Here is a 12885-nt window from a genome sequence, read left to right as displayed (position 1 = left end):
GTGTAATTTTAAGATGTTAAATTTCTTATAGTTGAGAATTTTAGGGTTAAAGAAATCTTGTTATTACTGGAAATGGTTTTATTGGCTTGAAATCTTATTTAAAATTTATTCTGCACATAGCTTTTCATTCATCCTATGCTTATTCTGGTTTCTTACTAGAAAATTCTTTCTATAATATTATTTTTACAGTTTTGGGATTTCCTTCGAAAACATTATACAGTACAAAGTCCGAGATCTGGATGTACATTATCTGGAATGATCTAAACAATCCGGACCTTAAAGCCACCAACAAAAAAATTTTTAATGCTTTACACATGTGCATTTTATATTCTTCCCCCATAAGAAAGCATGTAGAGAATCCTGATTCTTAATTTCACTTTGGTACTAAATAAAATACCTGGTTATTGAAGAAACAATCATTTTAGCATAAATTTATGTGATCAATCATTTGGCTTCGTATCTGCTTGGCATACATCTCAAACAGAAGCATTCTACACAAAAACATACTTGATTTTACAACTACTAATATTTTATATCCCTGATGGCCAACCTGGTGAATCATTATTTATTATTATTTTGTTTTCATCACCATATGTTGTCAACACATGACAACTTGAGTAATGATTCATGCAGCAACGCCTAAACAATTTTTTTCTATACTGAAACTGAATGAAAATGGGAAAGCTAAACGAAACTAATACCACAAAAATAAAAGAGGATTTATTGAATATATAAATATAAGCTGTTAGACAATCTTCATAACAAAGTGAATGCGAGTTGCTGATTTATATGAGGAACAAATACTTAAACATCATTTTCGAGTGTAAATTAAAACTGTCAATCAGTACTTGTAATTCTAAACTATATTTAGTTTGAAAAAAAAAAATGAAAACTGATTAGACTATGTACCGATTTTAGGGGTACCTAGGAGGTATTTGCTGCTAAGGCGCATTTTTGTTACAATGCAAAGTGAAAAGTTAATATTCCACCTTCAACAATTACTTAGCTACGAAATCTCACCTTCATATGTTTCCATAGTTTAGGAAATAGAGACAGCAGAAAAGAGAAAACATTCCTTTTCAGAACTTTGTATTATTCCCTGGTCCTTATCTGAAAACTGACAAAGGTGACCTTAAGGAAAGATTTCAAAACAATAATAATTTCTCTTTACAACTGGCAGCTAAAAGGGAGTGGAAATGAATTTGGATTACCCGTCCTTTTAAGTGAAACCTTTCCAAAGTCCTCAGTCTTTTAAAAATTAAGAATAATTAATTTTTTATTCACATAATCCCAGAACCGGGACCTTCTCTAAATTCCAAAAATTTTGTCTTCCCCAAATTCTGCAGCCAGAGAAGTGCTTCTTAGCAGAATTTAGGACCCACACAGACTGCATCAGACAGCAAAATATCTAGCGCCAGCCTTCAGTAAGCTTAAGTACATGTGAGAATTTATTTATACGGGATTCAGATAAGCCTTGAGCATGTGCATGAATTAGACGTATGTATAATTAATAACTAAATTATTAAAATTCAGGCTTAATTGTTTCAGTAAGCGATAGAAGCATGACAGTTTAGCAGAACAACTAGTCTTTCATCACAAATCTCATGATACCTAGCCAATAATGTATAGTGAACACAAGTAAGCTAGGCTAAAATTATATACTAATTCTAAAGAATTTCAGTTAATATAGCAGATTGCACTGTTTGTTAATCTTCTAATTTCATCCAGCTTATTATTTTTTGCAGACTGTTATTACAGCAATTTTATGAAACCTAAAATTTGAACTTTCGATTATGTCAAAAAACATTTCTAATTCTGAAGCTGCAGCAGGGTCTACAAAGGGAAAGTATATTTCGATGTTCATTAAACAAAAAGTGGAATTGTTGCAAAAAATGGATACATGAATATCCGTCTCAAAATTATGCAAGTAGTATGGCACTGGAAAGTAAACCGTATATGACATAACAAAAAAAAGGAGCTCTGTGAATATTTTGCGGATATCAACACCCCACTCGCAATGCATAACAAAAATTATTTGCTATGCTAAAAGTGACAATCATGGCAAAGTGATTATTGAATGGTCAGACGGATATGCAGTGAAGGCATGCCACTGACAGGCCCAATGCTAATGGCTCCAACCGAACCACTTCATGAAGAAGTGTTCTTCAAATTGAGTGCATATATTCAACAGATTGGTTAATCAAATCTTAAAATTGCCATGGTATAAATTAATTAAATATTTCAGGTGAAAAAGGTTTAGCTGATACTGAGGCTGCTGAACTACTTGCAGATGAATTCAATTAACTCATTAATAGTAAAACGTTATCTCCAGGACAAATTTACTGGAGATACTGGTCTTTTCTGGCAATATGTGCTATGAAATACTTTCGCAACCTTTACAGAAAAGGCTCCAACTGGTGTCAAAGATTTCAATGCTGCACTAACAATTTTAGCGTATGAAAATGCTGAAGGAAAGCACAAGTGTAAACTTTTTGTAATCATATATAATGCACGACCTCGAGCATTTAAAGGAGTACAGATTTTCCTGTTATATATCCTACAAATCAAAAAGCAAGGATAGTACAAGCGTTTATTAATGACTGCTTTGAAAATCCTTTTGTACCCGAGGCATGGCAACATTTGAATTCGGTTGGTTTACCTGATGATGCAAAAATTGTTCTGATTGTAGATAACTGCTTGTCTCACATTTCACGTAAAAGTTTTAATGAAAGATAATGCATACACGTGATTATTTCTTCCAAACTGTACGTCCATCATTCAGCCTACACATATCAGAATAGTCAGCATGTGAAATGAAAATATAAAGTAGTACTTAAAAAAAAAAAAAAAAAAAAAAAAGTTAAATTTCTTGAATAATGGCAAGACTGTTGAAGAATTTTTTTAAATATTTTAGCATAAAATCTGCTGTGTGGAGCATCGCAATATCGTGGAAGGATGTGCCTGCAAATGCTTTAAAAAGTGCTTGGCATAATTTACGGCCAGCCACCATGTTTCATGGTGAGGACAATGAAGATGATAGCTGCGAAATCGAAGGCTTTCAGATATCGCAAACCGCAGGTGAAATTTTCCAATTTTATAAAGAAATGTGTAGAAGTGGTAACAAATAAAAATGATATAACAGAAGTTTTCATTGCGGTGACAATGCTCCAATCATCAACAATGGATAGCAAAATCTGTAGTATGGTTATAGATCCAGAAAATACGGTTACTGATAGTGAAGAAAGTGATGAGGGGCTATTGAAAACAAAAAAAGTTTGATGGACAAATTAATCAGATTTCTCGATGCATCAACTACAGAACTTGAACTGTGGAACTTTGTAACTGAACAAGAAATTATTTCTGTCTACAGAATTGAAGAGAAAGTATTGTTTTCGTTTCAATTTTGATGTGTGTAATTCCACTTAAGACTAGTAGACCCTTTCCATTTATTATCTCTTCATCATAATAGACAGCTTAGCCAAATTAAAGGGTTAAAAATTAAACATTTGCAAAAATTTTAATACATATGCATTCTTTTAATAGTAGCTACATTAGAAATAGTTTGCCATTGAACTGATAAAACATAAGTCATAAAAGAAAAATATATACAATTAAAAGTTTACCCTTTTTAGATGCAGGTTGTGTTCCTAAGGGATTAGGTTCTCTTGTAGGCCCAAGAGAAGATAAAGGAATGGTGCTATTGCGAAATGTGGCCATAGCAACAATTTTTCTTTTATGATTGCAAAGTTTTGTAGGATCATTCCAAGATAAATCATTTACATTCCAGCATTTAGTTGTTGCCATAGGATTGAAATTAAAGACTCTCTTCAGTATCAATGGGCATTCAAGGCCACATTTGCAGGTGCCTTCAGTCTGAAGATAAACTGCAACTTCTTGTAGAGAATGAAGATAGATTTCACTGGGGCTGAAATGGAAGGGAAAATTCACAATTCTGGTAGTCAAGGCAGTATATTTTTACAGAATAAACACTGCATAATTCTGGTAAAATCTTTTCTAGCAGACATTACATAGTTTGAAATTTTCTCTATCTGATTTTGGTAAACTGGACAAAATCTTACTCTTCATAATTTCTTGATAGAATATAATAAATTCAGTAAAATTTAATACATAAATAAACTTGTATTCTATTTTTTTTTTTTTTTTTTTTTTTTTTTCCCTTCTTCCTTCCTTTACAAAAACTTAACAATAATGAAGAACTGGTCATTTTAAATATAATAATCCCAGAATACAGATATGCAAAACTTGCTTGAAGTCTTACTAATACAATACTAATTATAATTAAAAGTACAGGTTCAAGATAATTGCCAATTTTTTTTTAATTATGAGTTATATATTTAAGTACAGTATTAAAATAATATTTCAATATTAATTTTCATACAGTTTTCTTATAAAAATAACATTGCCGATCTCCTAATTCGTTACGTTAAAAAGGAGCTAATGAGATGTCACAACTTGAAACATAGACTTAAAAAAAAAAAGATAAAATAAAATTTTAATTCAATGTACTTATTTGGTAACTTTTTCTAATTATTTTATACAAAAACTTTTAATGAATGTTTCCTGTAATAAACATTCATTAAAAAGGTCAAATCAGAGAACTGGGATAAATAATGACATACCTAATATAGATAACTTTGCCACTTGATATCACCCGTTTCCATCCAAAAGGCACAGTTATAAAAGTTTCACTGTGCTGCACAGCAATTAGAGGATGTGAAGTATTATTCATTTCTACAGGATACTTATGGACAGCAGGATATATTTTACCATCACATGGAAATGTGTCCGACTGAATGGCAGATGATGGATAGTTGTAACTGGTAGCAATTTTTTTGCTTGGATCCTGATTAGGATCACCTCCAATAGATGCTGGAGCACACATGTTGTTTACATGAGATGTGGATGAAGGCTTCAATGTGCAAGAATCAGAAGAACAAGCAACATTTACTCCAGGAGTGTTGGTCTGCTCATTTGGGATACTGGTACAAGGTAGAGCTTTCGAAATGTTCCTTACGTCCAAAGGACCAGTCCCAGAAAAATTTTCAGACATGCAAGGTGACTGAAAAGGAGCATTCAAGACAACTGTATTTGTCCTGACATCCTGGCTAAATGAAGCCATTTTAGCTTCCTTTGAAGCTAGGTATCTTGCCTCCGTTAAGTGGCATTAGAAAATGACATGCATGAGCACACATCTCTTTTCACTAGCATTCTACTGCTTATGGCAAAATACCATTCAGCCAAGAAAAAAATGACTACTGTATTTTTCTTCCCTAAAAAGATGAAAAATTAAAAACATTACAATTTCACAATTAAAAAAAAAAAGAGAACAAATATACAAAAAAAAGTTAAAACTTTACATTAAAGCATAATGTGCATGTAAAAGTAAGCTAAACAGTTTACATTCATCATGAACTTATAAATACATACATTTAGAACACACAAAAAAATTCAAAGTATGCTTTTGCTACAAAATGAAATTCAGTCAACTTAAAGGAAAAGCTACTTCTTTGTGAACATTACCTCATACAGTAAATGCAGCATTATGCTCAGAAATGACCAAGCCATACACACATATAACCAAATAAGTACCGAAAAATCATTTAACTTACACACAGAGATGAGGCTCCAGTGGATGAATAATATGGATCATCAATAAGGAATGGCACCTACATTTAGGACAATATATGTTGTTCAGTGTTAAACAACAGTTAATTCAGTGCATATGTGACTATTCCTTTAGATATGGTACACTATATGGTGTTAATCCCCTTCAGAGATCTTAAACGAAACTTCTTGTAAACTGATTCATTTGATTAGATTGCACACAATCCATACTTCTTGTTCATTTTTCAGACAAGATATCAGAAGAACAGCTCCTTTTCCAAGACCATGATGTCATCTTAACATAACAGCTTCATAGGCTGATTATCATTATATTAAAGTATCTTCCTGCCCTGTCATGCAAAATTTATTTCTAAAATAATAAGACTTTCATACTGAAATGTACCTAATACAGTACAAAGTCTGAATTCCGGACTTGTTAGGACTTTGGCGATTTCGGATTTGGGATTTTTCCGGATATTAGATCATCAGTTTAAATCTAGTAAGATGGCATGCAGAAATTATAAAATTAAAAATATAAAATTCTGATTTATGAAATAATGAAGTATTTATGATCTAAACGGTATCAAAATTTTAAAAAAAAGGCTGTTTCGAAAATCCCGACTAATTCGCCAATCAAAATTTTCTCGTTTTCAGCAACTTCTTTGTCACTTTCTTCACTATTGGCAGTGGTATTTTCTGGATCTAGAACCATACTACACATTTTGCCATTCATTCATTGAATGATGATTATTGAGAAGCATTATCATCACAATGAAAAACTTCTTTTATATTATCTTCATTTATTACCGCTTCTCCACATTTCTTTACAAAATCCGTTAATTGTAAAATTTCAGCTTTGTTTTCCGATATCCAAAAACCTTTAAAATTAGCAACTATCTTCATAGATTTTAGTTATCCTTCACCATACATATTTGGCTATGCATCATGAACTTGGCGACTAACGACAAGTTGTTCGGTTAAATTTTATCTTGCTTCTATCGCGCACTGAGATAATTAAGCTTCAACTGTATTAGTTTAGTTATTTATTATACTTATGTCTATTTCTTGCACATGCTTAAGGCTTATCAGAGCTCTAAATAAATAAAATTTCCATGTATACTTAAGCCTTATTGAGGGCCGGCACTAAATAACTTACCGCCTGATGGTCTGTGGGTCCTAAATTCTGCTATTCGGTGTGACCATACGAGCCCTGGTGCTGGTTCTGGGTTTATAATCAGTTATTCTTAATTAAACAATCATTATTCTTAATAATTAAATCAGTTATTCTTAATAACAAATCAGTTATTCTTAATTAAAATAATTCTAAATGTAATCTTTGAGTCTATGAGTATCATCAACAAAATCTATTTTTAGCATATGGAAAGAAATTTTTGGTAAATTTTTCTTCAACATTTTTTAGCGCATTTGTAATCATCGTCAAGCGTAATGTCAACATAAAAGGTTATTATACTCCATTATTGTTCGATTACTAACAAAAAAAAAAAAATGTTTAGGCATTGCTACATGAGCCATTACTCAAGTTGTCATGTTTTGATAAACATACAGTGATGAAAGAAAAGTATAATAAATGATTCGCCAGGTTGGCATCAGATCAATGATGTATCTATGTGGAATGTTTCGGTTTGAGATGTGTGCCAAGCAGATACGCAGCAACAGAGCCAAATTACTGATTGTACAAATTTATGCTAAAATAATTGTTTCTTTAATAACAAAGTATTTTATTTAGTGTCGAAATGAAATTAAGATTTGGGACTCTTCAGATGTTTTATGGCGGAAGGGGGGAATGGATGATGGATGATGGCGGAGGGGGGAATCAAACGTACATGTGTAAAGCCTACGATAAAAAACGTTGGTGGTTTTGAGGTCTGGATTTTAGATCATTCCGGATAATTAATGGAATTTCGGATTTTGGACTTTATACTGTATATATATTTTATGATCTCAACTACATATATAGAAATATTATTCCATTTAATATTTTATTACTACTATCACTGCACTTAAGTGTATTTTTTGAGTCACTCTTCTGCTGAAAATTTCGAAGTTCTTCAAAGCTTAAACTGCCAATTAATATTGGACTTGCATTTTCATTATCTCATTAACTGTAAAAGATACAGAATTAAAAGTCTGATGATTTTCAAAGACACAATAATGTATATGAAATTTGAATCATTACTTTTTTATTTTGCCTCCTCTTTTATTTCCGAGATGGATAACTGGATTTTGAGGACAGTATTTTCAATACTTTGGATTTTTTTATTTGGTACACATGGTACATTAAAATTTGGTAAACCTAGCTGAAAAACATGCAATATTTCCCATGCATTTATGATTCTTATGATTATTTTCAGTACATCATTTCATACTCTACATGATATACTGAAAATAATTAATGGAATTTTATCTGGCTTTGCGGCAATTATTTATATTTTGAACAATTGTACAGACTCGCAGAGACTGCAACAAGCTGCAATATGTCTAGCTCTGGTCTCGGATGTGCCTTAAGCATATGCAGGAATTTATTTATCCAAGGGCACAGATAAGCCTTAAGCATGCATGGGAAATATCTGTAAGTACAATAAATAACTAAACTAATATAATTCAACTCAGTATTGTACCAAGGATTTAACTGGAGGGGGAGGTATTGAGTTTTATCGAAAACCAATTTTTTGTGATTGCATCTATTTATAAACTGAAATAAAAGTTTCAGAGGGAGCTGCAGCTCCCTCTGAAATCACCTCCCTATCGAAAACCAATGTTTTGTGATTGCATCTATTTATAAACTGAAAAAAAAGTTTCAGAAGGAGCTGCAGCTCCCTCCTGAATACAGCCATGATTAAGGTTTAACTTCATCAGCATGCGGTAGAAGGAAGATAAAATGTAGTGGAAAAACATGTCTTTAGTTGCACATTTCATGATACATCAAAAATAGTATAGCAGATGCTAGCCAAGTTATATTATGATAACTGCGAATTTGAAGATTTTTAGATATCATAAACAAAGTGAAATTTTCCAGCTAATAGAATTTGCCAAGAAATGTGGAGAAGTAGTAATAAATGAAGATGGTATAACTGACTAAGATTTTCATTGCTATGATAAAGCCCCAATCATGTTGAAAACTGTCATATGGTGATTCATATTGGTGAAATCTGTAATATGATTTTAAATCCAGAAAATACTGCTATCATCAGTGACAGGGAGGTTGCTGAGAATGAAAATTTCTGTTGACGATTCAGTGAGAAACCTCCACATGACAATTACGGGACTTGAAAAGTATAACTTTATAACTGAACAAGAAATTATATATCTATGGAATTTAAGAGCAAGAATTAGCACAAAAAATTAAACAACTTACATAGGAAGAAATATTAATAAAGCAAATAAATAAATAAATAGTGAGCATCTTGTTTTGTAAATTTTAATTTCCCTAAGGCCATAAATGCTTCATCACTTCATAAATCCCTATTTCATATTTTTAATTTTATAATTTCTACATGTTATCTTACTAGATTTAAACTCATGATCTAATATTCAAAAAAATCCCAAATCAGAATAGGCAAAGTACTGATGAGTCTGAATCTTGGACTTTGTACAGTATATGTCAGCAATAAAAGAAATTACTAATTTGTCCCAGTGACTTCTACCATCTTTGCGTATCAACATCTATTTATTACCATATTATATTTATATACGTAACACATAATAAAATATGATGGCTGAGCTAAGAAATGATTGGTGATCTCAAAATTAACTATTCTAAATTTTATATTCTCTCTCTAAGTTCATCTTTTCTCCCAAATTCAAGATCTTTCCAAATTACATAACACTGCTGGCAATGGGAGCTAAAACCTAAAATTAACCAATCACAACTGAGATGTATATATGCACCTGCCTGGTATAAATAATGCTTTGCTAACAATTATGTCACTTTTTCTTCTTAACTTCTCCTGCCATGCACTTCTATGCTCTATTGTTCTTGGCTTTAAAACACATGTACATAATTATTAATGTAGCGAACTACGATCTAGAACTATTTTGTATACAAAAGACTGCTTTAATGTGCATTATCATTAAATAAAATCATGTTTTCAAATAGTCATGTCCAAAAGTTTTTGGTTTATGCATCCATCTTTCTAACTACGCAGTAAAATCTCTTCAACTGCCAGAAATAAAAAGTACCGGGTTTCTTCTACGCATTAAAATATCACACATATACAGGGTGGTACATAAAGAAACTTTGCCAACATCTGCAGTTCTAGCATCTGTTTCAGTTAACCAGTTAAGAAGAGATTATAAATATAGTTATTCGGAGGCATGCAGAGATTCTATGAATGGCAACACAGGGGTACTCACGGTTACGGTTGTAATTACAGAAATTTGAAAATGTCAGATGGTAATGCCAATTTTTTCCGGTTGCAAAATGTTCAGTACATGCGAAAATCCTAAATAGCATTGGAACGGTACCGATATGTCCAAAGATGGACGTGTTATGCCTACACAAAAAAAAAAAAAGAGTTCTGAAAATCGGCCAAAGAAACATGATCTGGGTGCACGCACTAAATTTTCACAGACAGAGAGAGGACACCGATCACTGATGCCAACACATATCGGACAAAAGAATACCTTTATTTGGATCAAACGTCTTCCACATGGGCGCCAAGTATGCATTGCATGCGGGAGACTGTGGACAATACTGCTAAATGCAACATGGCATTAGGGATGTTTGCAATCTCATGCTGTATAGAATTCTTTAAATTTGACAAAGTTCGTGGATTGCACAGGTAAACTCTGGATTTGAAATACCTCCAAAACCAGAAATCCATAGGCATCAGATCGGCGGATTATGAAAGCCAAGGAAAAGGATAATGGTGCAAGATGACATGATTACCAAAATGCTGTTCCAGGACCCTTTTAACAGACCTCGTTATATGTGGAGGTGCACCATCTTACATTCCGCTGACACAATTCCGATAGTACATAATTTTACAGCAAATCTGTATACTGAAAGCCTGTTACAGAGCATGTTACACGTGTTGCTTCCTCAAAGAACGGGAAAAGAACAAGTGTGGCTGTAATGGCGAACCACTCAATCAGTTTGGCGTCAAATAATCAAACTGGTGCCATAGCGTGGGGATTCGTCTCTGCCCAGTACACACAACTCTTGGTGTTAATGTCACCATTTAAATTGAAGTGCGCCTCATCCGTCCATAGTATGCGAAGTGGCCATTCGTTATCAGCATCATATCGTATTAGAAATTCATTTGCGAAGTCCAGATGTAGATGTGGGTCCAGATGTAGATGTGGGTTCCCCTGCTGCAACATATGGACACGCTGGTACAGGTAGGGAAACACATGCAGAACCAAGCACGAATATCCAACACATACACTGTGCCTCTTGCGGTTTTCCTGTGTCCTGCTGTCATTATGTGATGCTTTCCCGTAGTAACAATGTCCTCAGAAACTATTGGCCGTCTGGAGCACAGTTTATCACAGGTGCAGCCCACATCTTCGAAATTGTGCACTCACACAGAGCTTGCAGACTACATGGGCCACATCGTTAGAGATAATTTTGTGGATATACATGCAAGGCTTCTGCAGCATTCATCCCATTCTGATAATACAGTTTTATCAATTCATCATGAATTTTCCCAAGAAAAATCATTTCGTCGTCATGTGCGAGTTCCTGACTGAAGACTTCACATACCCGACTGACATTTTATTGGTTTCCTACACTGAATATCTGGCGATCGGCATTCTGCGACTGTTATCTTGCCTCTATCATATGCAAATTGTTTGCATGCACCCAGATTGTGTTTCATTGGCCGGTTTTTCAGAACTCTTTTTTTGTGTATGCATAACGCGACTATATCTGGATATATCGCTACTGTTCCAGTGCTATTTAGGGTTTTCGCATGAGCTGAAGATTTGGAAACCGAAAAGGTTGGCGCTGCCATCCAACATTTTCGAGTTTCTGTAAGTATAACCATAAATGTGAGTGGCCCTGTGTTGCCATTCACAGAATCTTGAGGGCATACCTCCGAATAACTATATTTCAAATCTCATCTCGATCAGTTAACTAGAATGGACACTGGAAGTGCAGAGATTGGCAAAATTTCTTTATGACCATCTTCTTTCTCTCTATATATAATATACACACACACATTCTTTTTGTCCCATTCAATTGAATGGGACAAAAAGAATACAAATTCTGCAATCGATTTATTCAGCTGAAACAAAACAATTCTAAACTACAATTATATAAATTTTATCTGGCAACAGCGAAAATTCTTCCAGTTACGAAATCATTGCTACGGGCATTAGTAATCAAAATGGTGCTGTCCATGCAGGAGAAAGCGTACTGCATTTTGAAATACGCCAAAATATCATTGTTTATCATCAGTCAAAGACGTTTTTGGATGAAATTTGGTAAAGAACCATGGCATTGTCACAGTATCGAATGGTAAGTGAAGCAATTTCAGGAAATGGGCTGTTTGTGTAAGAAAGCCAGGCCAGGACAAACAGCAGCCAGTGGAAAAAATTCATGATTTTTTTTTTTTTTTTTTTTTTTCAAAGTCAAACAAAATCAACACATCATGCATGTTCTGAATCCAATGTGCCTCATGTAATTGTATGGCATGTGTTACGGAAATGTCTACAATTCCGGTCATACACCTTTCAGATGTGCAGGCATTAAAACCTTCCAACAAATTGTCACATAATGCTTTCTATGAGAATTTGCAAAATAAGCATGAGGTTGATGGTTTCATGAACAGACTTGTGTTTACAGATGACACCACTTTTCATATTTCTGGCAAAGTTAATTTCCATAACTTATTCTTTTGGGGAATGTAAATTCCACATGATATAATGAAACATGAGCACGATTCTCCAAAGGTGTATGTTTTGTGCACCATTTCCAACAGTTATGTTTTTGGTCATTTCTTGCTTGTGAGAAAATTGATTAATGGGTGCATTTATCAAGACATGATCATAGTGATTGTTCCCTCAGTTGGAGGAAGCGGTTTTCGGCTTCATTCTGCAGCAAGATGCTGCTTCACCAACCTGAACAATAGTCAAGTACTACCCCAAACATCGGCAACCTACAATGGCTCACAAAAGTGTTCCGACATTTACAAGTTTCAGTGAAATATTGCTTTAGTCATTTTTAAAACATATTTTAGAATGAAAATTTTTTAATAATATCTATAAATTTCTCTTATCAAAACTACATTATTTTAT

The 12885-nt window shown here is 33.4% G+C and overlaps 1 protein-coding gene across 3 annotated transcripts in view; it reads right to left on the bottom strand.

The window, feature by feature from the left end:
• Positions 1–12885, bottom strand: part of LOC118192418 (uncharacterized) — an 81541-nt gene that overhangs the window by 37363 nt on the left and 31293 nt on the right. For all 3 annotated transcript variants that reach the window (XM_035363408.2, XM_035363545.2, XM_035363477.2), the window contains 2 exons: positions 4641–5291; positions 3624–3925 (listed from right to left, as the gene is read on the bottom strand). In XM_035363408.2, coding sequence (XP_035219299.1) covers positions 3624–3925; positions 4641–5140 — 802 coding nt within the window. In that variant the 5' untranslated portion in view covers positions 5141–5291. The remainder of the gene's footprint in view (positions 1–3623; positions 3926–4640; positions 5292–12885) is intronic.

The sequence above is a fragment of the Stegodyphus dumicola genome, chromosome 5 (genome assembly GCF_044657685.1).
Source record: "Stegodyphus dumicola isolate Sdum_Otavi_A_Nest chromosome 5, ASM4465768v1".
Classification (NCBI taxonomy): Eukaryota; Metazoa; Arthropoda; class Arachnida; order Araneae; family Eresidae; genus Stegodyphus; species Stegodyphus dumicola.
Note: the sequence above shows the minus strand (reverse complement) of the source record. Positions and strands in the feature narration are given on the sequence as shown.